The following is a 25507-nucleotide window of genomic DNA, read 5'->3' as shown; positions in this document are numbered from 1 at the left end:
AGCTGGAATTGGAAAGGAACTTGGTGGTGGTTAGGTACCTCTGCGGCCGCATAATCGGTCCGATTGGCTGTTGCCCAGCAGCAGCAGCAGCAGCAGCAGCCTTGGGGTTCGGGCAAATAATCGCCGCCACGTCTAGGCAATCTAAGGAGGGATCTGATTTAATTTTAGTTTTGTGTGTTCGTCTGCACGGCTGCATAATTGATACTATACTCTGTACTATAGGTATAGTATTGCGGGTGAGACCTGTCACATTATTCTTATTATTGAAAAGAATGAGTGAATGAATGGAGGGATTCTGGCTAGCAGCTTCTTTCAATGCAGTCGTAATTACGCTTGGCAGAAGATAAATATTTGTGCTACTTTCTTATAATAGTCTGTACTACATGTCTGTCTCGACAGGCTCCCCACCTATATCGACTATCGACTATCGACTATATCTTCTTTTCCGTACTCCATATTTTAGGTAGCTCTGTCATCCGCACTCGAATTCCCTTCCGTGGGCCGTATAATTCTTGCCTTACTCCGTATTCCTTACTAGGATATTATTTAAGATGCAGTGTGTTCACGATTCTCGCAAGCACGTGACATGTGCGAAAACGGAAGTCAATGGTTTTCAAGCAAGCCCTATGCTGCTAGGCCGTGAATACAGGTCAGTGACCTGCCTGCCCTACCTGCACACGAAAAGGAGAGCAGACGCTTAGCTAGAAAATTCTGAAGGGATCTGTTGGGCTGGTTTCCCGGGCGCCGGTCACTGGTTCCGTCGGTGGCAGGTGGAGCGGAACGTTCTAGATGGGAGGGCAGCACCGAGGGGAGGAATCGCCAGCAGGAGGGGCTAGTGGAGGGATCGATGTGGCCAGCGTCTCCAAGCACAGGTGACCTGTCCGGAGCGAATCAGGACGCAGGCTTGCAGCTGGCAAGCAGTGAACAGAGCAGAAAAAACGACCGAACGGCCAACGGGAGAGGCAAAAACGCAGCAGCTGTGGCACCGCAGCGCACCCGGGGCGGAGCGAGCGAGCGCAGAAGGCGAACCTTGAAGGCGCCTGCGAACTGGCCCGATCGGGCTTAGCGGATGGCGGAGAGCGTGGAAGTTGCTGGATTTCTGTAGAAACGCCCGCCGCTGCGGCTGCTCTGCGACCGCCTTATGAAAGACCAGGAAGCTCCTCCTGCTCTTCTTCCTCCCTCACTTTTTTCTCTCCTCAGTCTCTCCCACATTCCTCCCTCTGCCTACTACTGACTGTTTCTTGCTCTTCGGACCAGCACTTTGATTCAAAAGTTTCTGGTTGTCTCGTGATTCTTCCTTTCATTTTCCTGAATCCCCTCGATCCTTCTATCTGTAAGTGCCCACTGGGTCGCCGCGCTCCGGTGACTGTTCGCCGCCTGCAGCTCTTAAAAGGCGCTGCAATTCCTCGCTTGCTGCTGCGCTCTCAGTTTCTGACCCTGCACTCTTAGGATACCCTTTTCTCCCTCACACTACAGCCATGGCCTCCGAGACCTTCGAGTTCCAGGCTGAGATCTCTCAGCTGCTGTCTCTGATCATCAACACCGTCTACTCCAACAAGGAGATCTTCCTGCGAGAGCTGATCTCCAACGCCTCCGATGCCCTCGACAAGATCCGCTATGAGGCCCTGTCGGACCCGTCCAAGCTCGACACGGGCAAGGACCTCCGCATCGACATCATCCCCGACAAGGAGGCCAAGACCATCACCATCCGCGACACTGGTATTGGTATGACCAAGGCGGTAAGTACTTGTCCACAGCAATTGGAACAATATCGAACCGGACGCTAATACCAAGCTAGGATCTGATCAACAACCTGGGTACCATTGCCCGCTCTGGCACCAAGCAGTTCATGGAGGCCCTCTCTGCTGGTGCTGATATCTCCATGATCGGCCAGTTCGGTGTCGGTTTCTACTCGGCCTACCTGGTGGCGGACAAGGTCACCGTCATCTCCAAGCACAACGATGACGACCAGTACATCTGGGAGTCCAGCGCCGGTGGTACCTTCACCCTCACCCCCGACCTCAACGGTGAGCCTCTGGGCCGCGGTACCAAGATGGTCCTGCACCTGAAGGATGAGCAGACCGACTACCTGAACGAGAGCAAGATCAAGGAGGTCGTCAAGAAGCACTCCGAGTTCATTTCCTACCCCATCTACCTCCACGTCCTCAAGGAGACCGAGAAAGAGGTTCCCGACGAGGAGGCCGAGGAGAAGAAAGAGGAGGAGGAAGGCGAGGAGAAGAAGGCCAAGATTGAGGAGGTCGACGAAGAGGAGGAGGAGGAGAAGAAGAAGGAGAAGAAGACCAAGAAGATCAAGGAGTCCAAGATCGAGGAGGAGGAGCTCAACAAGACCAAGCCCATCTGGACTCGCAACCCCGCCGACATCACCCAGGAGGAGTATGCCTCCTTCTACAAGTCCCTCTCCAACGACTGGGAGGACCACCTCGCCGTCAAGCACTTCTCCGTCGAGGGTCAGCTCGAGTTCCGCGCCATCCTCTTCGTTCCCAAGCGCGCTCCCTTCGACCTCTTCGAGACCAAGAAGCAAAAGAACAACATCAAGCTGTACGTCCGCCGTGTCTTTATCACCGACGACGCCACCGACCTCATTCCCGAGTGGCTCGGCTTCATCAAGGGTGTGGTCGACTCTGAGGACCTGCCTCTCAACCTGTCTCGTGAGACCCTGCAGCAGAACAAGATCATGAAGGTCATCAAGAAGAACATTGTCAAGAAGACCCTCGAGCTCTTCAACGAGATCGCCGAGGACCGCGAGCAGTTCGACAAGTTCTACAACGCCTTCAGCAAGAACATCAAGCTGGGTATCCACGAGGATGCTCAGAACCGCCAGGCTCTGGCCAAGCTGCTGCGCTTCAACTCGACCAAGTCTGGTGACGAGACCACCTCGCTCACCGACTACGTCACCCGCATGCAGGAGAACCAGAAGCAGATCTACTACATCACCGGCGAGTCCCTCAAGGCTGTTTCCCGTTCTCCGTTCCTCGACACGCTCAAGCAGAAGAACTTCGAGGTCCTGTTCCTGGTTGACCCGATTGACGAGTACGCCTTCACTCAGCTGAAGGAGTTCGACGGCAAGAAGCTGGTCGACATTACCAAGGACTTCGAGCTCGAGGAGAGCGACGAGGAGAAGAAGGAGCGTGAGAAGGAGGAGAAGGAGTTCGAGGGTCTGGCCAAGGCCCTGAAGAACATCCTGGGCGACAAGGTTGAGAAGGTCGTTGTGTCCCACAAGCTGATTGGCTCTCCTTGCGCCATCCGTACCGGCCAGTTCGGTTGGTCCGCCAACATGGAGCGTATCATGAAGGCCCAGGCTCTGCGTGACACCTCGATGAGCTCGTACATGGCCTCCAAGAAGACCTTTGAGATCTCGCCCAAGTCCCCGATCATCCGCGAGCTCAAGAAGAAGGTCGAGGCCGACGGCGAGAACGACCGCACCGTCAAGTCCATCACCCAACTGCTCTTCGAGACCTCTCTGCTGGTGTCTGGCTTCACCATTGAGGAGCCTGCCAGCTTCGCTGAGCGCATCCACAAGCTGGTGTCTCTCGGTCTGAACGTGGAGGAGGAGACCGAGGCGGCCGAGCAGAAGCCGGCCGAGGAGGCTCCTGCTGAGGCGACTGGCGAGAGCGCCATGGAGGAGGTTGACTAAACGGTGTTCTGCCAAAGAAAAAAAAAAGAGTGATATGATATCATCTGGGTTGTAACATTGCTTAATGGGCTTTTGACGAAAAACATCATTTTTTTTCTTCATGCCTGTACGTGGTGGATTTGAATTTTACACTGGCGTTTTGAGCGTTTAATGAATTATTATTTTTCGCTTTAGCTTTCGGAAAGTGTGCACTCGTCTGTCTTGCATTCGAGTCTGTACTAGACGAATGAAAGCATAATTCAATTCAAAATAAGTTTCTCGTAGACTAGTCTGTAGACTTGATACGCTAGTGTCTTGGGGCGAGATAAGCTTATTTGTTTAAGGAGTACTCCGTAGTCAGAGCTAGACCAGGTGATTTATTTCGGAAAAGAAATTCAGACGAAGTCATTTTCTGATTCGTTTGTATATGCGGCTGTCTATCTTCGTGGTGCGTGATGACATTGGCGAAATTGGCTGACTTGCCTGCATGCCTGACCTTAACAGATAGCTGAAATGGAATGAATAGCAAATAAATGAATAAATAGTGAAGAAAAACAGCGCATGAATATCACGAAACATATATATATATATAGGTAGGTGCGTTGCTTACCTCATTAGGATCCCTGCCTCCCTCGGATGAATTAATTCGAAAGAGATGGTAGATGATTAATTATGCCTTCCTTTTCCTCTTCCGCGGCTACTGCTGACCAGCCGTGCTGCCTGCCGTATTGCAGCGACATGACATGATCGTGTTCCACAGCTGACGTGACTCTGCTGGTAGGCAGACTCTTGAGGAGGTAACTCCTTCCTGGTGCGAGGAGGTCTCCATAGCTGGGAGATGACTGCCGTCTCGTCGATGCGTATCCGGTAGGCACATCAGCATGATGATAGATCAGCGTTCCCACGAGTCGGCCCACCCCGTCCACGGACACGTCCCGGATGGCCATCGTCTGAGATCCTTGGTCTGCTGAAGTATTCACAGGATACCTATCCTTGTCTCTGGGAACGGGCAGAGGGCTGATGACGGTGAACTAGCCCACTCGACGTCAGCATCCCAGGACTCTCGACCGTGGTCCTCGAAGAAGGTTTGCACCGAACGGTCCTCGAACACGCCAGCAAACGAGTGCATGATCGCAATGAGGATGATTTCTGCAGGCTCAGTGCTGAAAGCCGCATTGCTGGCAAGACGCGGGCATTGTGGTCCATATACATCGGCCCTCGATAATACCTCATCGTGCATAGACCGCGATGCTCAATCATGATGCCCTTGGGCTTGCCAGTGCTGCCTGAGGTGCAGACCACAAGCACGGTGTTCTCCGTTTGCACATCTGAATGGGTCTGTCTGATGTCACGCTTGGTAGTGAATCGATGAAGGTGGGCTCGATCTTGATAATATAAGGGACGATCCCCTCGAACAAGGAGTAGTATTGCAGAGTCACAAGGACAATAGTGGCCTTGATGTCCTCCAGAATCGACATCATGCGAGGCATGGGATACCCCGGGCTGAGACCAACGCATCTGCCGCCTGCCTTTATAATACCGAGCATAGCAACTGTGTTTCATTTCAACCTTGATCTCCGGACGGACGCCTAGCATTTGGGGAGTATGCCAGCTTGTAGACAGCGCGTCGAACTCTGCAGAGGTGAAGTTTTCGTCCCATGCGCAGATCGCCTGAGCATGTAGCCTTGCTCGGGCCTGCTCTGAGAATGTACTGTGGCAATGCTTGGGATTACTGTAGTTTGTTGACGAAGGGAAAAAAAAATAGCTGTCTCGCCTGGCCTGGCTCACCTGGAGGTTAGTTTGTTCGTTTTTTTCTTTTTGTTTCCGTGTCTTTGACAATGAATGACTGCATTTCTCTCCCCCTGCCGTTCTAGTGCCCATAAGTCGAGATATCTTGGTCCACTTTTCTTTTACTTATTTTCATCGCCTTCAATTTCCGTGTTGACAAGACGATTAGGTCCGTAAGTTATTACAATGAACTGCAGGATCCAGATAATCGACACATCCTGATCATTATTGAGAAAAAAAACGTTTATCCATGAATCGAATCCAAACCCAGACTCAAACTTGAACCTGTCGTACCGGCATGTCTATATCCATTATTATACACACATATATATAGATCAGCATGGCTCATGCATTTCTAGCTGCCGCTGCTTCTCCGACATTTGGGCTCTCGCACGCCTCTCCTCTTCCGACATGGGCGCTCCCTCGATCTTCTTCACGCGCCGGCCCTCGCTGAACTCGGTCCAGCCGGCCATGCCCGCCACGATAAAGGCCAGCGCGATGAACAGGCCCGTCGTCCAGCTGGGTCGGTTATACCGGTTCAACCCCCACATGCACCCGGCCAGACACGCCTGAAAGATGGTGTTCCAGATGTTGCACCAGATGAGAAAGCTCATCTTCCACGGCTTCGTCGGCGGCGCGTAGACGCCTGTAAGCGGCGGGTCGGGCATTCTGCTCGGCGGGATGGGAACGGCGGGGTTGTTGCTGTCGAGAGAATCTGAGCCTGCTAGGGAGTCGCTGCCCGGCAAGCGATACCATCCGCGATGGATGCCCGCCAGTCGTCGGATGCCTACGCTGCGTGCCTCGTCGGTCCTGCCGCAGCGCCAGACCACCCACCAGTACAGGTCGCGGAAGCGCCACGGGGCCAGCCCAAATCCAGTGACGCAGAAGAGCGCGTTCAGGATCTGCGAGTCGATCTCGATCCAGATGCGGCGCGGCGAGTTGATGTCGTTGCAGCTGGGATGGCACATGGCCGGGGCGGCATTGCAGATCAGCAGGAAAAGCATCCCTCCCCAGGCGACGACATTCAGACCGTAGATGGTCACCAAGAACCCGATAGGGGTCAGAAACCAGCGCCAGAAGCGGCGCAAGGCGATCGCGATAGTGATCTTCCATGGGAGGGGTGGAAGGTGGTGGGCGGATAATAATTGGTCCTGAAGAGTCCGTCAGACAATGCTCGATAACGACAGAATCAGGCCTTAATTACCTCACTGCTGTCATGCGATCTCTGCGCTCTTAGGGTGTGTGCTGCGTCGATCGAATCGGCGCCCAGCACTGCGCTCTGCGAGGACAGCTTGACGTACGACGTATTTTCCGTCGTGCTCTTGTTCGGTTCATCGCGGTCCATCTCCATCCGTTCGAGTCCATTGTGCGATGGTTTCAATCTGTCTTCCATTTATGGATCGATCTTTGGAATTCTGTGTTTATACCTCCAATCCAGCATAACAGAAAAAGAAATGCGGAGAGATGAGGTGAATGAGAATATTGTGAGACCGACAGCAAGAATCGAGAAGCTGTGACAACGCACGGAGCTAGGCCCAACTGACGCAGGCAAGTGCTCAGGCAACCAGCGTCCAAAATTAGGTGTCGACAGACATTAATATGCATCCAACAGTTAGGGAGTTGTTGGCTCGCCCTGACTGGCCAGCTAATCATTTGGCTACAGGCTAGAGGCGATCAGCGCCAACACTGTGTTTCCGACCCCACTGCTTAATTGGCACTGATTCAGCCCTCCACCATCCTGCAGTAGCAGGCATCTGTACCACATTGCTTCATGTCGTCGTCTATCGATCAGTCATCATTCCAGTCATTATTGAGTAGTCCTTGGAATGGATGATAACGTCGCCCGCCTTCCTGGCCGTAGCCAGCGCCACACAGCAGATGCAGCCCATCTTTGATGTGATTAGAGACTGACAACGTGAAAGGATGCGCAGGCGACTCGTCTTTGTGGTCGAGGCGGCGGTGCGTGGCTGGAACGTCCTCCGCCTTTTCCTCCGCTGTCTAGCGTGGATGGCACGCTAGCGTGAGCGGACAGGAGAATGGATGAATCGTATGTTGGATAGTTCCAGACGATGGATGCTGGTAGATATCAAATTCAGCAGCGTTGGCCTTATCATCTGCTTACGTGTCTGTATAGAATATTCTATATCATCTGCATGGCAGCAAGATGGTATAGGCCGACCTGGTGGTGGCAGCCCGGTATGACAAAGGCGCTTGCTTCGTAAATTCTACCGAACCTCCCAGGGAGAGCTTTCTTTGTCGATGACAAGGATGGTGGAAGATTAATTTACTACGCAATATTTGGGAATGGGAATTTCTATTCCGTCCCGCGCAGAGCGGCCCGACAGTATGGAGTGGGAATTCAGTACCGTAACAATACTCGGTACCGTACTACCGATACGAGATACGACGGCAGGTAATGCGGGGAACCGAAACGAGCCTAGCGCGGCATCCGGCAGACCGCCTCCTTGGCAGGGGCGGGCACCATCCCGACGCCGTGATTGGCCGAGACGGCGAACAGGATGGCCCGCTCTATCCTGATTAGGCAGGACCGCTGACGATCAGCGATCTAACTTCAGCCCTGTGCTTCGTACCTTCCTAACCCAATTAGTTGAGCGACTGCCATACTCAGCTGTATACTTCTGTTACTTTTCAGTCTTCTAGAAGAAACATCGAGTATGGGTTCTCCAGGCACATTCTCTGGCTGATTCAGGCTCTCTGCTTTGCTACAGTACTTTACATACTGTCAACACGGTTAGGGTTAGACGCGGGACAAAGACCGCGCCTCGTCACTTGCATCCGTGGGATCTCATTGTCTGGACTTAGGAATCCCATGCGGTGGGCGAGACAAGATTAGAATGTGGTTGCTTTGCATGCTTTATTTAATATACGCTGGTGTCCTCTTCCACTCCATGCCATGCCAGCCTTGAACTCGATTCCACTTTTTTTTTTTTCTGTGAAATTGGCAACCTAGGGATCATTCTTCTAAACCTGTTTTTATTTGATCGCTTTTTCCTTTTGGCCTTCTCCTAACTACAGACCACCAGTTTATCTTATTTCCAACCTGTAGTAATCCTCACATCCACAATGAGTTCTGCTCCCCTCAACGTGACTGCCTTGCTCCAGGAATACCCTCCGGAAACATGCACGCTGCAGACGTGCCCTGCCGTCCTCGCCACCGTCCAATACGTCCCCTCCCTGCCAGGAAATGCCACCTACCTCGCCATCTTCGTAGTTCTATTGATTGTGCATCTCTTCCTCGGCATCCGGTACCGGACCTGGGGATTCCTCGGAGGCATGATGGGCGGCATCATCCTGGAGATCATCGGCTACGGGGCCCGTATTGGGATGCACAACAACCAATTTGTCAAGGATCCCTTCTTTGCGTGAGTGCCGTGTCTGTCAACGCCGTATCTCTTCTTTGTATGGTTCTGACTGCTCGATAGATACCTGATCACCCTCACTATCGGGCCAGCCTTCCTTTCCGCATCCATCTATCTCTGTTTAGGAAGGATCGTGACCGCCTACGGCGCTCATCTGTCGCGCTTCAAGCCTCGCACCTACACCATTGTGTTTGTTACCTGCGACATCCTCTCTTTGAGCCTGCAGGCAGTCGGCGGAGCCATTGCCGCTGATGGCGGTCAACCAGACGATGAGAAGCTCGGCGAACACATCATGCTCGCTGGTCTCATATTCCAAGTCATCTCTCTGGTCCTCTTCTCGGTCTTGTGCATCGACTTTGGGCTACGGGTGAGAAAGTCCCCGATGCAGAGGAACCAGGCGCTCGCCTTTGTTACCGGAAGTTTCAAGTTCATGGCTTTCCTCTGGAGTATGTGTTCTCTATCTATCACAATCAAGACGGATGAGTTTTTCTGACCGCGTAACCTTCCGGGTCTCGCCATTGCCACCGTGGCCATCATCATCCGTTCCTCGTTCCGTGTCGCGGAGCTGGAGAGCGGATTCACCAGCGAGGTCGCCAACAATCAGGGCCTGTTCATGACGCTGGAAGGCCCCATGATCATGCTGGCCGTGGTCGTGCTGGCCGTGTACCATCCGGGCTACGCCTTTGATAACGAATGGGCGGCTGCGAGCTGGTCGTTCCGCAGCGACAAGAAGGCTGGCACGTACAGCCTGTGCAGCGGCAAGTCGGAAGGAGGCAGCATGGACTCTCGAATCGGGTCGTATGTTTGAAATTAAGATATTCGCGGCTGCATCGGTAGACTCGGGAGGATTATTTATTGATCGATTGGTCAATAGGTTGGACGATGCTTAAGACGTCGATCGATGTATGTGTGATGGAGTATATAGATAGATGATCTTTAAGCCGGTCCGTTACATGATCTTTCACTGATGGTTTTGCCCATTTTTGCACTGCACATAGGATTACTTAGGGATGCAGTTCAATTCATTCTACTATGTGCTTCCTTCCTGGGCAGGTCCTCGTCCTTAGGGCTGAGCATCTAATTTTAGAAACTTACATAAGCCGCTTTGTGGGGGATCCCAATTAGGTTAGACAGGCACATGCCTCTGTTACCGTTTTGGGAGCGCACGTGCTTCGTTCTTTGACAGATATAGAGTAGGAAGTTTGGTGTATAGAATACTTCCAGTCTCACTGCTGCAGGGCCATGAATGAATCACGTACAGAGTACTCTGTGCTATGTCCGAAAAAAAGAGAGGTCATTGGCTCGCGGTATAGCTCCGGCAATAGGTTTTAGGCATGCGCCAACCGGCACTGACGAAGCGTTTGGGGGCTGAGTGTGTTGCAGCTGTTGCTGTTGCTGTTGTCCAGCCGGGACCAGCCCCCGCGCTAATAGACCGGCATTCTACTAGGTACTGTACGTACCTAGCCCAGGTTTTGCTTCCACATCCATGCTTAGCGCTGTTGGTTGCTTTTTCCTGCTGTTTTATTGGATTTCCAGGATTCCCCACTGCATGTCAGCTCCAGACGCTAATGCAACAAGCTTGCAACTCAAGGTGCCAGGCTGCCAGCTCGCCCTACTGTACAGAGTATTCATTATGGAGTTATTAATTAGTACTAAGCGAGTTTTGGGTTGCGCTCTAGCCCCTCTAGCAGCAGCGTGGCTTGTGAGATGCTGTGCTGTGCGAGTTTGACACTTCATTTTTAGGCGGTTATCTACTCCTGATCTCTGAAATGCTGCCTCTGTCGTTTATCACACAGAATCCACGCTGGTCAAGATGAGTGACTCCAAGACGCCCGTGTCGAACGTGTCGAACGGCGGGCCGAGAACATTCACGCGACAAGTGTATGTACATACGTATGCTGTTCGAATTCGAAGATTATTTCGTCGTTGACGGCGCAAAAAACAGTTTTGATCCGGCTGCAGACTTTGATTCCTCGTTCGAGGACATTCCGCCGCCGGCTTACAACGAGCCAGGGACGATTGCCATATCACAAGATGGAATCAGGACGCAGGCGCAGGTCACAGGTGAAGCCTTCCATGCAGGGTGTGCTTGTTGTGGATTAATGGCTGACAGGGGCTGAATTCAGATGACGGCAGAGTCGATATCTTTTTGAACGAGAAGTCCGGACGCCTTTCCAATCTCTTTGCACCAGCTCTGCAGCGACAGCTTGCGACCATCCAGCAGGAACAGCAGCAGGATCAGAGCAACCGGAGCCATGTCCCGCTGGATCAGCCGTCGCCTGTTTCGCTCAATGTCGTCATCCACGTGGTGGGCTCTCGCGGCGACGTGCAACCTTTTGTCGCATTGGGCCAAGTCTTGAAGAACACCTACAAGCATCGCGTCCGTCTCGCGACCCATCCCGTGTTCAAAGATTTCGTCGAGAGCAACGGTTTGGAGTTCTTCAGCATCGGAGGCGACCCGGCCGCGCTCATGGCGTTCATGGTGAAGAATCCCTCCCTGATACCGTCGATGAAGGCCGTGGCGGAAGGCGATATCAGCAAACGACGCAGGGAAATAGCCGAAATCCTCGAGGGCTGCTGGAGGTCATGCATCGAGCCAGGGAACGGCCTGCGCAAGTACACGGCCGGCGTGTATGGGAGTGACGATCCCTCCGAGCAGCCGTTCCTGGCCGATGCTATCATCGCCAACCCTCCTAGTTTCGCTCACATCCACGTCGCCGAGAAACTCGGTATTCCGCTGCATGTAATGTTTACGTGCGTGTCCAGAACTCCTCCTCCGCTCGCTCAATCTTCGAGGGCAATAACTGACTCTCGTCTGCAGTATGCCGTGGTCTCCGACAACGTCGTTCCCTCATCCGATGGCAAACATCCGCTCGTCCAATGCTAATGCGAGCACATCCAACTACGTCAGCTACTCTCTGATCGAAATGATGACCTGGCAGGGCCTTGGAGATCTGATCAACCGATTCAGAGTCAAGTCTCTCGGCTTGGAACCGCTCTCGTCCATGTCTGCTACCGGCATCCTCAACCGGCTTCGGGTGCCAGTTACATACTGCTGGTCGCCAGCGCTGATCCCCAAGCCGCAGGACTGGGGCCCTCACATCTCCGTCACCGGATTCTCCTTCCTTGGTCTCGCGTCCACATATACCCCCGACCCGGAGCTGGCTGTATTCCTCGCTGCGGGGCCTCCGCCCATCTACATCGGCTTTGGGTCGATCGTGGTGGACGATCCAGACGGCATGACGAGGCTGATTTTCGAAGCCGTGTCCAAAACCGGCCAACGAGCTCTGGTGTCCAAGGGATGGGGTGGCTTTGGAGCGTCAATCGACGTGCCGCCCAATATTTTCCTGATCGGCAACTGTCCACACGACTGGCTCTTTCAACGGGTGTCGTGCGTGGTGCACCACGGCGGCGCAGGGACCACGGCGGCAGGAATCGCGCTCGATAAGCCCACGGTCGTGGTGCCCTTCTTCGGTGACCAGCCGTTCTGGGGCGCCATGATCAAAAGAGCCGGGGCAGGGCCTGCGCCCATTCCACACAAGAAGCTGACCGCCGACAACCTCGCGGAAGCCATCCTCGAAGCGCTGACGCCGGGCGTAGTCGAACGGGCGCGCGAACTGGGCAAGGCTGTTCGCGCAGAGGATGGCGCCCGAGCGGCAGCACATAGCTTCCAAGAGCAGCTGGACATCGACCAATTCCGATGCGATATATTCCCGTCAGAAAAGGCCGTGTGGAAGGTGAGGAAAAGCCGGATGCGTCTGAGCGCACTCGCGGCGACGGTGTTGGGGAATGCAGGGCTGCTGAATATGAACGACCTTCGACCGTCAGTAACCCGTCGTGGCTTGATGAGATGAGTATTACTGTCTGACAGGTAGTATATATATACATAGGGTCCGCATCCAGGAGTACCAAACGGAGGCGGGCGCAACCGATCCTCTCTCCGGCGGTTTTGGCGCGCTGTTGGGCTCCATGGGTAGCATTGCGCTGGGCATCCTGGACCTGCCCATCCAGGTAGCCAGCTCGGTAATGGAACCGCATCGAGGGCAAGCAGAGTCTGGATCTGTTTCATCTGGTTCTGCTGCATCGACGGCAGTTCCTACGTCGACTCGGGACATTGCCTCCGCTTCCGAGCACGATGATCGCTCGTCGCATTCGCGGACCTCGAGCGTCGAGGACCAGAAAGGGAAGAAAAAGGGGAAGAAATCCAAGGCTAAAGTGTGCTCCACGTCCGTATAGTTTTGTTTTGACCACTGACACACGCAGTCATTCGCATACGGATTCTACAAAGAAGTCACGGGGCAGGAAACGATCGCGATGAACAAGACCGGCATCACGGAAGCTTCAGACTCGATTGCATCCGACGCCGCCAGGGGTGCAGGCAAAGGCATGGGCCGGATTGTCGAGGTCGGCCTCAAGACGCCACTCGACTTTACGATGGGCCTTGCCAAAGGCTTCCGCAACGCGCCCAGACTGTATGGCGACGATACTGTCCGTGAGCAGGACAAGATCACGGGCTTTCATAGCGGGATCAAGACTGCCAGTAAAGTATGTACATACGCCTTGCATCTATCTATCTATCAACCTTCACCGAGTTCTGCGCGCTGACAACCGTCTAGGAATTGGGCCTTGGCTTTTACGACGGCATCACCGGGATCATCACGCAGCCGATTCGCGGGGCCAAGAAAGACGGAGTGGGAGGATTTTTCAAAGGCGTCGGAAAGGGACTGGGAGGAGCGATCCTCAAGCCGGGAGCAGGTAGATCATTCCAGATCTATTACGATTGATTGGGCTGGCTAACAGAACTAGCTATCTGGGGAATCCCCGCCTACTCGTTTAAAGGCGTGTACGAGGAAGTGCAGAAATACTTTGGCTCCAGCCTGCACAGCTACATTGTGGCGACGCGGTATATGGAGGGACACCAGAGCGTGAGCACTGTGACGGAGGCGCAGCGGCAAGAGATTATCAGGAAGTGGGAGACGCGGGACAAGGAACGGCCTCAGGCCGATTTCGTGGAGAAATGGAAGTCTGCTGCGCAGGAGAGGCTGAGGGGTGTGCAAGACGATAGCCAAAAACACTCGTCTGGTAATTCATCTGCTGCTGCCGACAGGCGGCATCTCAGCATCAACACTTTGCACAGTCGATCGTCTTCGGATGTGAGCATGAGCTTCTTCCACAGCACGGCCCGGATGGAAGACGACGACGGCGACGATGGCTTCCCATCCAGCAACGCAAGAGGGAAGCCAGGGCCGACGTATCCACGACCGCTGTCTTATCACCCACCGCCGGCTAACGTTTATGAACTTCCATCTTCACCTGTAGCGACAGCAGCAGCACCGGCAGCAGCACATGCTCCTATACCAGACCCACCGGCAGGAATAGCAGAGCTACCCGCCGAACTCCCAGCAGAACCAGTCTCTCGCCATACCAATACCAATCACACCAATCACACCAACCCCGCAGCCGACGACGACAACGATGAAGAGGCGATGATCCGCCGCGCAATCGCAGAGTCGATTGAATCGGAGCGTCAGCGCGCAGCAAGGTTTGGTGTGACGCCGCAGGTATAAAGTATAAAACAGCCGGGCAGAGAGAGAGAGAAAGAAAGAAAGAAAGAAAGATGAGTTGATTATATATGTATGATATCTCCTTGGAATGTAATGTGTTTGTCTTAGGGTATGATAAATAATGAGCTGCTCCTTTCCCCCAAGGAGACCCTTGACTGCTGTAGAGAATAGAACCGGTGACTCCAAGTTTCGGCGTAAATACGCTGCATCCAATTGACCGGGAGTCGAGGTTATCGTACCAGCGACAGATGAATACATTGGAATCATAGATTCATTAATGATGATGTAAGGCGATATCATCGATTCGTATATCGGTCCCAGATCTAGCATATAATCTGTGTCCTAGTTAGATTGCTTGCAACAAAGAGAGTGAAACGCATCTTGTGACGTACGAGAGTGGTAAGCAACTTCCACAGGGAGATGCCTGTGGAATGTTTCTGGCTGGTTAGCCAGTATTTGGTTGAGAACAAGGATTATATCACATCACACCAGAACACTTCATCTCCATTCATATGATTTAACCCTCAGAGACTATGCTCTAGCAGGCTGCTGTCCAGGTCCGCGTCAGCGTCTGACGGTGGGACATATCGGCAGGCAGTAAAGCAAAATGGGAAATCCATCAGACTGGGACACAATCTCCAGAGATCCAACTAGCCCGCTCTCGGGAAGGTGCGATCGACATTTCCCCCAAAGCCGGCTAGCGCGATCGCACGGTTACCCTGACGCTCAGCGTCAACAGCGGTTTACTACGATAGGCTTCATGGGTGTAGCGACCTAAGGACAAGTTCATTCTCTAACGGTGATACTTGATGAAAATCGAAGGAAGGATCCTCCGTCTACATACATGAGATGGATTATCCATAAGTGATTGAACCGTGATCATGGATCATCCATACGCTCCATCGACAAAGGTACAGTGTCGTACCACGACAATGGGCACTTTATAAGGACTCGGAAAATTTTGATATTTTTCCTTTATCATGTCAAAACAGAAATTTTAGCCGAGCAATTAGACGTTAAATATATGTACTCTAGATAGGAGTGGATTATGGAGCACTAATTAAAGCAATAAAAAGAAGGAGAAAAAAAAATGTAGCGAGGAAATACCGTGTTCATTCTGTAAGGAAGATGCTTGACGGAGCTGCTGTATGTACAGTACATACAATCCAGAGTGCTCCAGACTACCTACCTAACATACATGTATTGATAATCCATCCATACACGTGATCGTCATACATCAATGGACCATCCATGTGACCTGAAGATGGAGTGAGTAGCTATGTGGCCCAAGTATGGACAGTCCATACTCCGTATGTCCTAGCAATTGGTTTGTCGTGTCGTCAAACAACAAAAAAGTGCCTTGCATTAGGTTTTTAAAAAAAAACAAGAAAAGGAAAGGAATTATTATATTAACATTGATTGATTGATCATCATCATGATAGAGCTGCGTTGATATATATGTACAGTACATGTACATACAGTACGTACATACATGTATAGTACTACGTAGATCCCAATTGTGAACAAAGCAGGCTAATATTTTTTTATTATTTACATCCGAGGAACAACAAACAATCGAACGCGACGACCCTTGTGAGAATCCTTTTTTTTTCTCTCACTTTCTGTCTTTTTTCTTATTTTCATTTTTCATTTTCTCTTTCATCAGGACTTGCTTGCTTACTTGCTTATAACTTATAATTAATGAATCAATTATAAGCCTCGCATATGTATCTCACACTACTGTACTTTTTATAATATACAACCATAATCAGCCAGCTAGAGTTGGTTTTTTTTCATTTTTTTTTAAATTCTTGTATTTAAAGAAAATCCCGGCATTCATCCCGGTGCTTTCAAAACAGCTGTTTCCCCCTCTTCTCTCTTTCTCGTCTCCCCTCGTCTCGTGGTATAACTAATCAGAACCCGGATCCTGTTGATCCTGCTGATCCTGCCAATCCTGGTCTTCGCTATTATCTAGGTACCTAAATCCCACGGAGTAGTATTTAACCTTTTTTTTGTTTCTTGTTTTAGCTGCGGCAATTATTATTATTAGTATATTACCATACTACTATCTATCTAATAAATACCAAATCTGGGAGGTGGGTCCATGGGTCAGTAGGTACCTAGGTAATTAAGTACTCCGTACTCTGTTACCTGTAGTCTGTACTGTCTATACGGAGTACTCCACTCCGCAGGATCTGAGGTGGGCACCCGGCACGGTCACCGCGGATCGGGTTCCATTCTTAGTTACCTATTTTTAGTAGGTATTCTTGGCAGTGCTTACTAAGTGCTTAGTGCTTACTACTTACCTACCTACCTAGGTAAGTTAAAAAAAATAAAAGATCCATGGAAGCAATTGGAAGAGAGAAAAAAAAAGTCTCAAAACTCAAACTCAAAAGATCCTTTCTCTTGTTTTTTTACTGATTGATTGGCCAATCATGATTTGTTGTCTTTGTCGTTTTATGTTTCCGTTTCTACATAAGTACCTCATAGTCCTCTATCGTCTAGGTATCCCCGGGCCGGTTGATACCCGGTTTCCGGTTTGGCTGTTTGGCGTGGGGAAGGAATAATAGAGAAAAGAATAGAAAAGAAGAGAAAAGAGACTAAAATGATTGGGCTGGGGTTGCTATGATGATGGGGACATGCATTTACCACACTACTCCGTACATGTACTGTGCTTATCTTCTACGTACTTACTCTACAGAGGTACGTTCTATTTAGTGTTCGTCTTTTTTTTTCATTGCTGAGTCAAATAGATAGATATGTACAGTAGATAACGCCCCTTATTCTCAAGGTAAAGCTATGTACATACATACAAAGGAGACAAAATTGAAAATAATATACATAACCCACGCCGACTCAAATGCATACACCATCCTGAAGAAAGACAAAACGACACGACCCGACCCTGAACGAGATACAATGACGTAAACATAAATCATATCGAAATGACAACAAACAAAATATGACCCAAACGTAGTTGCAATGCAGAGTAGGTATCATAAGAGAACTTCCATCCCATGAGCCACGCCAAGCCAGTCAAGTCAATCCAAGTCAAGCAAGCAAGCAAACCGTGATATTTTTTTTTGCAGAGTAGATGATAAAAAAAAAGCTGGTTCTTCAACCAAAACTCAACATCTTTAGTCTTGCTGGCTGCGCCTCGAGCATCTCCTCCCACCACCCCGGCTGCCGGGTGCTGGTGAAGGGATGGCTCCGAATCCAGGCACAGAGATTCGAGATGCAGGCGAGCACGGAACCGATGTTCTGGCATTCAGTTAGTTGTTGTCCCCGCTACAGCAGGCTCATCTCTGACTCACCCCCTTGTTCCGCTGGCTGATGTTGCGCAGTCGCTCGAACAGCATCTCCACGTGCTCTGCTTGCGTCGATGACACCGCCGCCATCACGCAGCACCACAGCGGGTAGATGGCCGTGAAGTACGGCCCGTCCACAGGCAGGGAGATTACCAGCTCGTACAGCTTGGCTTGCAGAGAGACGACGCGCGCTTGGAGTGGCGTTGCACTGTACAAGTAGTTAGAAATGATAGTAGAGATAGAAAGAGGATGAGGAAACTCACCCCAACACCCGACACAACAGGTATATCCGCGCCGATAGGTGGTATGCCTTGGCAATGCGTAGCAACACATCAAGTGCCTCCCCCGTCGCCGTCTGCGACCAGTCGTCCAGCATCAGGATCTCGTCCTCAATCGCCTCGGCGCGGGCCAGCTTCTCCTCCGACGTCGACGGCTCCATGGCCAGATCGGTGATGCGCGAGATCAGGCACAACATGCGCCGCGACGTGCCAAGGATGCCGCAGATGCGCTGCGACTCGCGGAAGTCACACTGCAGCAGCCAGTCGCAGCTGGCCATCGGCGGGCCAGCGTGGATCTGCGCCGTCGTCTGCGTCGTCAGGGCCAGGATCAGTTGGTAGGTCATGTACAGCGCCGGCTCGGACGATGGGTCGAAGCAGCCTGCCTTCTGGAAGGCGTCGATCATGCTGACGTGCCACGACCAGCACATCTCGGCCTCCTGCTCGTTGACGACGCCGTGGTGCACCAGCAGCATCCCCGTCGCCAGGCTGCTCTCGGGTGAGTCGCGGTTGCTGAGATCACGCTGCAGCGCCTGCGCTGCCAGCGCGATGTACCGGTGGTTGATGTAGTCGTACTGTATGTTGCCGGACAGGGAGTAGTCTTTCAGGTAGGACGCGCTAAGGCTGAAGATGGCGTGTCTCGTGCTCTCGGACCGCATGGCGACGTTGAGGAGATCGAGGTATGTATTTTCTGCTTCGACGAAGGTCTGGCCGGGGACGAAGATGTTAATGTCTGTCAGCTAATATTAGCGATAGCCTATGGAATTCAGAGGGCAGCCTGCATACAGAAGTCGAGGAGATCGCGCTCCAATTCATTCGTCCACAGCCCCTTGTAGTTGATCGTCGCTGGATGCAGCTTGATCAGGCCGTTGTAAGAGAGGGACGGGTCCCAGGACACCGGTTCGAATACGATAGCCTTTTCGTCCTGGACGACAGGAAAATATTCCTGAGGCACGACAATCTGAGACGAAACTCTTGGGGGCGACCATGGTGGGGGCGCCTCGTCCGGCGTCGGGGTGTCGTCCGGGCTGTAGCCTGTAGGGTGTCAGTAAATGAGATAGTTGGAAATTGGATGGCAGTGCACGCACCCAGCACGCTGTTTCGAAAGTCCAGGCAGGCCTTGATCTTGTTCTGCCGCACCCGCTCGATCCGCTCGAGGACGAGCTCGGTCGATCGGGGGTCGTAAATCATGCTTAGATAGCGTGGGTTCGCCTGCAGGGCCTGCCGCAGACCCTTCACCTGGTCGCTGCTCATGTCGACCACCCGCCAGAGCAGCTGGCCTAGGATCTCCAGCAGCGCGACCCCGGGCCCTTCTTCGATCATCCACTGCCGGAGAATCGACACCCCGCGGCGGCCGTTCTTCTGCTTGGCGTCTGAGGGGGGTTCGACAATCGACGACAGGAGGCGATCAACATAGATAAAATCCAGGCTGGCGGATGCTGCAGGCTGCAACAGGTAACCTAAGGCATCCTGGCAAGCGATCAGCGCCCGCTGCACCTTGCCGGGCTTGGGCGACTGCTCGATCCGACTCATTGGCGCCAGTCTCGAAGTCACGAATTCTATGCGACAGACAACCGGGAGATCGGGTTGCTCGTTGGATAGGTGCACTTGATATGATCTGATCCGTGCTGACCACGTTTCGATTCGACTTTTGTTCAAGGTAATCAGGCTCACAGTAAGGCGTCAAGGTTTGGGACAGTCAGACCCCTAAGGGAACAGATTAGAGTTGATCCTGAACGATCAGGTTGGACTCGAACGATACCTTAGGATCATCCAGAGAAAAAGAAGAACAAACTTGTATGGCATACAGCCCCTGGCCCTCCAGCCGGGGTTTATTCGTTTTCACACCGTGTACGAGAGATGGTCGGGACGAGGACTGAACAACCGGGCATCCCCTGGGGACAGCAACTTCCAACACACCCCGGACAGTCTGGGAGGAAGATGGAGAGTTATTATAAGCTCGCAGCTGCAGCAGAGACTGCTCTTTCAGGAGGTTGACTTCGACCCCGATGCGATCAGACGGACAAGAGAAATTCCGGAAAATTCCAATACGAATCAATCCAATCCTTTTCTGGCCGTCGAATTCCTTCGATCAGTCTCCATACGCGGCCGATAGACTCAGACTACGATGTTCCTGGCGGAGCCCTTGCGTCTTGGTGCTTACTGGCGGCCATGGAATAATCTTAATTAGAACGCCCAGACGACCCGCTAAGACGGATGTGGTCTGATGCTCATCAGTGACGATCCTCCAATGGACTGAGTTTGATCCTACATCGTGAAGATGGCCCAATTCCTACAGTCCAGTAACGAGATGGGTTTGAGGACTCCGTACGGCATCATTCCTCACATACGAGGCAGATCAGGAAGATCCGGTGGGGGGTTTCATCGACGTCCTTCGGCCTGTAAATTGAAACCCTTTGAAACGAACGGAGCTAACGCCAATGCCATGGCATTGTCATATGGATAAATATAAACAACCTTCTTGCCGATGGATGGGGCAGAGGATCTGTGAGTTTCGCCCCCGGATTCCAGTACCCACTTGGAACCCTGGGTGTTCTGATGGACATTCCGTTGACCTTATTAAAAAAAGTAAAGGAAGCTCGACAGCACTGAGCACTGAGCACACGCTCAGTCTGTTGACCGTTTACCTGATCTGGATAGGCGTGTGGAGAACGCGATCAGATAGTCCGAATTGTCCGAGTTTGCCGGTAGACAAATATAGAACAGCAGTAGAACTGAAGCCGGCCCGGCAGCAGAATACGAAGATAAGAAGACCCGGCAAGCCTGGCCGGCAAGAGGCCAGCGAGAGCCCAGCACCGCCAGTTGGTTGTGCCTCCCGTTCGATATCCAACATGAGCCAGGGTGTCGCTTCATACGTGTTGCATGCCTGCCTGCATCTCACACCCTGAATGAGGCCATCCAAATCGTCATTCACTGCCTGGTTCTTCGGCATTACCTGTGTGCGTTATTGCCGGTCCGCATCTAGTCTGGCCTGGCGATTAAGGTAGGACTTAGCTCGGCCCGTAGCAGGCTTGGGGCAGGAGGCCATTGCAATCTGGCGCTTGCAAGGGGCTAGCAGAGGGCGTTATGTGACAACGGCGTCGCACAGTGCGATGGCGTGTGCTTGCGGCTCTCCGCGCGTGACTGGTGCAGTTTCGCCGAGCAGAAGAAGAGGATTGAGGAGACGGCCGATCAGCTAGCTATATTTAGGAGCGCGCTTGAGAACCCTTGCTTGCCAAGAAAGGTAGCAGCCCCATCACGACGACTCGAATCTGCGATCTTCTGGGCAGAAGGCCCGGGGTTTTTCCAGAGCCCGATCGCCGAGGGCACGTGAGGCGGCCAGAGGACTACCCCATCTGGAATAGTTCGCTTATGTCAGGACTCAGCAGGCCCCCATTCAGGTGCCCGCCTGGCCCTAACCCTAAAGCAAGCTCAATCCGGACAAGTCCAACCGTCCTAGGCAATCTTCCAGACCTTCTAATAATAATAAATAGCACCGCGCTAGAATCTGAATCTGAATCTGCCACGTTTTCTGATGTCAGATCGATTTCGCCAGCCGTCGAGCCCCTATTCATTTTTATCATAAAGATATATTGCAGCTAATATTCAAAGAATACCTAATAAAAGAAAAAAAACCACAAAATGTATACCTCGTACCTATGGTGTCGTAGTAACACTAGTGTTTCAAGCTAAATCTTGTTCAAATTAAGATGATTGGAACCTCGATGGAGGCTCAAAAGCATAAAGATAATTATAGAAACAGCTACGAGAAGTGGACAGTCCGACAGAGTAGGTAAGTGGCACGTGTCCTCCAAGTCGCGCCGGGATATGGACTAAGCAGTATACGGCATGTTACGGATATTTCCTCTGGTTTACTTGCCGATCGTATGTAATTATCGACTGCAGCATATATATATATATATATATGACTCGATCAGTATTGACTTGGCTGTGGTGGATAGGCCGGGTTTACTGGATGCGCCATCATCCAGATCGCCCTGCTGGGTATCCTCAACAGGGACTGCCCGCCCCCAAGCCGGTCAACAGGAACCAGCTAGCCAAGAAAGACGACCAACGCCGCGCTGAGAGTGTCCAAGGTCTATATATACCCTAGCTAGCGAGGACGATTTTTGGTCAGAAAAGAAATCAACCCCTAATACAGCAGGCAACATCACCATATACAGTACAGCACGGGTACTAACTACATAGAGAGACGTTTAGATGGATGTACTGTATGTACATACATACTTGGGGGATCTTTTTTCGTCCTGTACATACGGATACTACGGATTTGGGACAGGTTTCAGAGGTAGTAGAGGTAGAAGCAAGCCAGTTCAGAATTGAGGTGAATATGAGAGAGAAATGATTTAATAATAGTTAGTGGGAATTGTAGCCGTGAGAAAAGGGTAAAGAGTAATAATAGCTAGCCGTAAGTCGAGGAATAATGTGCCCTCTCATGACAATATTTCTTTCTTACCTTCATTCGTATCACTTGCATTATAAAAACATGACCTGTCGTTTTTTTTTTGCACACAGTGTTTTTTTCTTCTTCATAAGTTGGGTAAATAGTCTATATATTATTTATTAAGAGATATATCCAGAGTTATAATTAGGAATTTTTGATGCTTTAACACATGTATTTGCAAGACTATGACGAGTCCTATTGCGAAAAAACACGCCGCAAGCCAAATACTAGATCTTTTCTATGAAAACTCTCCCCACCTCGCACCCTTGACGACCATCTTCGCACCCTCAGGCGCCGACGACACAGGCGCCCAGTCGTCGACCCGCCACAGACAGCACACCCACTCGTCGTCCTCGCGCGCCTCGATCATCGGGTCCATGACGTCCTCGCGCATCCAGATCGTCGCCGTGCGGTCGTCCACCCCGTTCCAGGTCAGCGCCGTGATGACCACGCTGCCCGACTCGCGGAATTCCTTCATGGCGGGCGTCTCGAAGCTTTTGTCCTTTTCCGGCGAGGGGTCGAGATACCGGTGGATGTCGTCCGCTGTCCCCGGACAGCGCGGGGGCAGACGCACTCGGAAGAAGATCAGAACCAGGGCCTGCATCTCGCCGTGCATGGGGAAGTCGACCGTGCGCATCCGCACGCTGTATGAATAGATCGAGCCCGGAGACGGCAGCGAGGCCGTCGTGATCGGGCAGAACGGTAGAATCCGCTGGAACAGGACCGTCAGGGTCGTCATCTCCAGGATATACGGCGCCGTGGACAGCTTCGCTGCCGGGTGCCGACGAGACACCTCGTCCACCTCCAACGGCAGCGTCCTGGGCGGCCGGGCCGTCGTGACGACCTGATTTTCCAGGATCTTGGCCAGAACATCCGCCAGCCAGTGTGCCGGGTATCCGATCTCGTGGAGATGAATCAGCAGCCGGAAGAAATTGGTCAGGTTCAGCGTCGGAAACAGAAACAGGTCCAGATTGTGGTCGTCAGGGTCACGGCTGCAGGGGAGAGCCAGCTTGAAGAAATGGGCAAACAGCCACCGGCTCAGCTCGGCGCGAGGCACCGGGAACTCGTACGGGAACTTCTTCATCGTCGCGCGTCGCCAGTCCATGTATCCGGACATGGGAAACAAGGTGTCATACTCGTCACGCTTGACAAACTGCGCTTGAGTGAGCTTGAAGAGAGTGTTGAAGTCATTGACGATAATGTATTCGCTGTGAAACTGCTCCTGGGACTTCCAGATCCCCGTATTCCGCAGACAGGTCGACGTGATCTTGGCTGTCGTCGTGTTGTTCAGGAGCTTTAGTCCCGAGACGAACGTCACGAAGCTGCCGCCGATATAGTCTGGCACGTTCGACAGGTAGACCACGTCAAAGGTTGTCGGAGCGTCCCGGTCGCGGCCCTCGATGAGCCCATGTCGCAGAGCGTCGATGGCCGCCGCGAGGTCGTCCAGGATCAGCTCCACGCTGAGACGATCCCGGACTCGCCGGAGGCCCAGCACGACCATCTGGAAGAAGTCCGCAGCATAGTCGAACAGCCTTTTCCGCTGACGGGCGCCTTTCTCCTCCACGATAAAAAGCGCCTGCAGTCGCCTGGGGAGCTCGAACGGGTCATAGCCGACGTCCAACTCGCCCCTGGCTTCCACCATCCAGTCCTCGTCCAGCAGAGTCGGGTTCACACACCAATGCTCGCTCAGGTACTCTCTGAGCCGGTCCGCTGATGCACCGCTCTCAAGGAGCCTCTGCAGCTCGGGCTCATGGTCCTTCAACACTTGTCGAGGAGGCAGCAGGAAGGGGGCTTCTTTATAAGTGGCATACTCCTTCTCGCAACCAGACGGCGCCCGACGGGGATCGAAGCCAAAAAGGCTCGCCGCTTTCACACCCGCTTCCCTGAACTGAGACCGGGCCAGGGAAATCACGTCTCTCGTCGAAAACAGGCTAATGAGGCTGCCACTTCTCCACGACCGTAACGCTCGTAGAATCCCCGCCCGGTCGGACTCGTAGATTCGCAGCCACGGCAGGATGGTGTCTTTCCTCTCCTGCTTCTCGACGAGCATGTCAATCACGCGGTTGAGATGGTCGAACGCGAACCGAGGCATGATGGCGCCGATGAAGACGTAGAACACGACGGCATACCGCTGCAGTCGCTCGAAGGACGGCATATCCTTCGCGACGGCCAGCACATCCAGCAGGGCGAACACGATCATGTCCCGGGCCAGAGCCCCGGCTTTGCGGTCGTTCAGCGTAAAATGGTACTTCTTGTTCACGCGAAACTCGCGTACGCCAGCTTTCCGGGCGGTGCCAACTTGGACCCGTTCCGAAATGCCCAGGAAGGCGAGAGCGCCGTAGAAATGGCGCGCATCGCCGACGCCCCCGAGGAAGACAGAGACGTATTCCACATCGTCGACGAGGGCATCGACGGGGATCAGGTCGCTGATGTCGTCGTGGCCGATATTGAAATATTCATGATAGCCAGAGCTGTGCCTCGAATTAGTCACAAATCGCTGGCGAGGACGACAGGATGACAGGAGGCTGTATCAAGACTACACTCACAATGCCGGCCGGTACCGAGGCAGATGCCTCAGCAGGTGCAGCCGATGCGTCTTCTCATCTGGAAAGGCCGCCCAGACCGCTTCTGCACGATCGATGGCAGTGCGATACAGCGAGATCTCTTCTGACGGCGGCTCTTTAGACTCCGACTGCAACACATCAAGCCAGTGCCTGGCATCTTTGTACTCGTGCACATGCAAAAACGCCTTGATCAGACGGGGAGCCAACTTCCGCTCCACAGCAGTTTTGTCACTACGGGTGCTGCTTTCATGCTCATAGACGTTAACCAAAGCCTGCAACGCGCTCGAGGTGCACCCGAAGTAGTTTCCACACTCGAACTGCGCCGCGGAGAGATTGGACCAGGGCAGATAGTCGTCTTTGGAGGCTAGCTCGGCAGCTTGTCGGTAGATTTTGATGGCTTGATATACAGTTAATACAGTACATAGAGAACATATTTGCATGGGCAGTGCTAACCTTCGTTAAGCTTGCCCTCCTTGTAGAGCGCATTGCCTTTTTAACGCAGCGTCTGGGCGTCTGGGACGTCCTCCCA

The 25507-nt window shown here is 52.6% G+C and overlaps 7 protein-coding genes across 7 annotated transcripts; 3 read left to right on the top strand and 4 right to left on the bottom strand.

Annotated features, from left to right (window-relative positions):
• Positions 1 to 1478: 1478 nt before the first annotated feature.
• Positions 1479 to 3655, top strand: T310_6984 (Heat shock protein 90; the record flags this gene model as incomplete). The annotated part of the gene is made up of 2 exons (XM_013470219.1): positions 1479 to 1739; positions 1799 to 3655. The coding sequence occupies 2 exons, from the start codon at positions 1479 to 1481 to the stop codon at positions 3653 to 3655; spliced, it is 2118 nt and encodes a 705-aa protein (XP_013325673.1).
• Positions 3656 to 4275: 620 nt separating this feature from the next.
• T310_6983 (uncharacterized protein) lies at positions 4276 to 5112 on the bottom strand (the record flags this gene model as incomplete). Its single annotated transcript, XM_013470218.1, has 2 exons — positions 4276 to 4665; positions 4987 to 5112. 2 exons carry the CDS (start codon positions 5110 to 5112, stop codon positions 4276 to 4278), a joined length of 516 nt encoding a protein of 171 aa, XP_013325672.1.
• Positions 5113 to 5757: 645 nt separating this feature from the next.
• On the bottom strand, positions 5758 to 6767 carry T310_6982 (uncharacterized protein; the record flags this gene model as incomplete). The annotated part of the gene is made up of 2 exons (XM_013470217.1): positions 5758 to 6573; positions 6627 to 6767. 2 exons carry the CDS (start codon positions 6765 to 6767, stop codon positions 5758 to 5760), a joined length of 957 nt encoding a protein of 318 aa, XP_013325671.1.
• Positions 6768 to 8506: 1739 nt separating this feature from the next.
• Positions 8507 to 9610, top strand: T310_6981 (RTA1 domain protein; the record flags this gene model as incomplete). Its single annotated transcript, XM_013470216.1, has 3 exons — positions 8507 to 8805; positions 8866 to 9248; positions 9429 to 9610. The coding sequence occupies 3 exons, from the start codon at positions 8507 to 8509 to the stop codon at positions 9608 to 9610; spliced, it is 864 nt and encodes a 287-aa protein (XP_013325670.1).
• A 1005-nt stretch (positions 9611 to 10615) lies between these two features.
• T310_6980 (uncharacterized protein) lies at positions 10616 to 14369 on the top strand (the record flags this gene model as incomplete). The annotated part of the gene is made up of 8 exons (XM_013470215.1): positions 10616 to 10683; positions 10748 to 10866; positions 10929 to 11556; positions 11624 to 12625; positions 12693 to 13017; positions 13066 to 13347; positions 13419 to 13557; positions 13609 to 14369. 8 exons carry the CDS (start codon positions 10616 to 10618, stop codon positions 14367 to 14369), a joined length of 3324 nt encoding a protein of 1107 aa, XP_013325669.1.
• Positions 14370 to 17483: 3114 nt separating this feature from the next.
• T310_6979 (uncharacterized protein) lies at positions 17484 to 19482 on the bottom strand (the record flags this gene model as incomplete). Its single annotated transcript, XM_013470214.1, has 5 exons — positions 17484 to 17627; positions 17681 to 17882; positions 17938 to 18682; positions 18736 to 18984; positions 19038 to 19482. The coding sequence occupies 5 exons, from the start codon at positions 19480 to 19482 to the stop codon at positions 17484 to 17486; spliced, it is 1785 nt and encodes a 594-aa protein (XP_013325668.1).
• Positions 19483 to 22652: 3170 nt separating this feature from the next.
• On the bottom strand, positions 22653 to 25465 carry T310_6978 (uncharacterized protein; the record flags this gene model as incomplete). Its single annotated transcript, XM_013470213.1, has 3 exons — positions 22653 to 24885; positions 24961 to 25375; positions 25432 to 25465. Coding segments are annotated over 3 exons (2682 nt in total), but the record flags the coding sequence as incomplete, so codon positions are not given.
• Between the last annotated feature and the right edge of the window lie 42 nt (positions 25466 to 25507).

The sequence above is a fragment of the Rasamsonia emersonii genome (genome assembly GCF_000968595.1).
Source record: "Rasamsonia emersonii CBS 393.64 chromosome Unknown ctg1118621760484, whole genome shotgun sequence".
In the NCBI taxonomy this organism is placed as follows: Eukaryota; Fungi; Ascomycota; class Eurotiomycetes; order Eurotiales; family Trichocomaceae; genus Rasamsonia; species Rasamsonia emersonii.
Note: the sequence above shows the minus strand (reverse complement) of the source record. Positions and strands in the feature narration are given on the sequence as shown.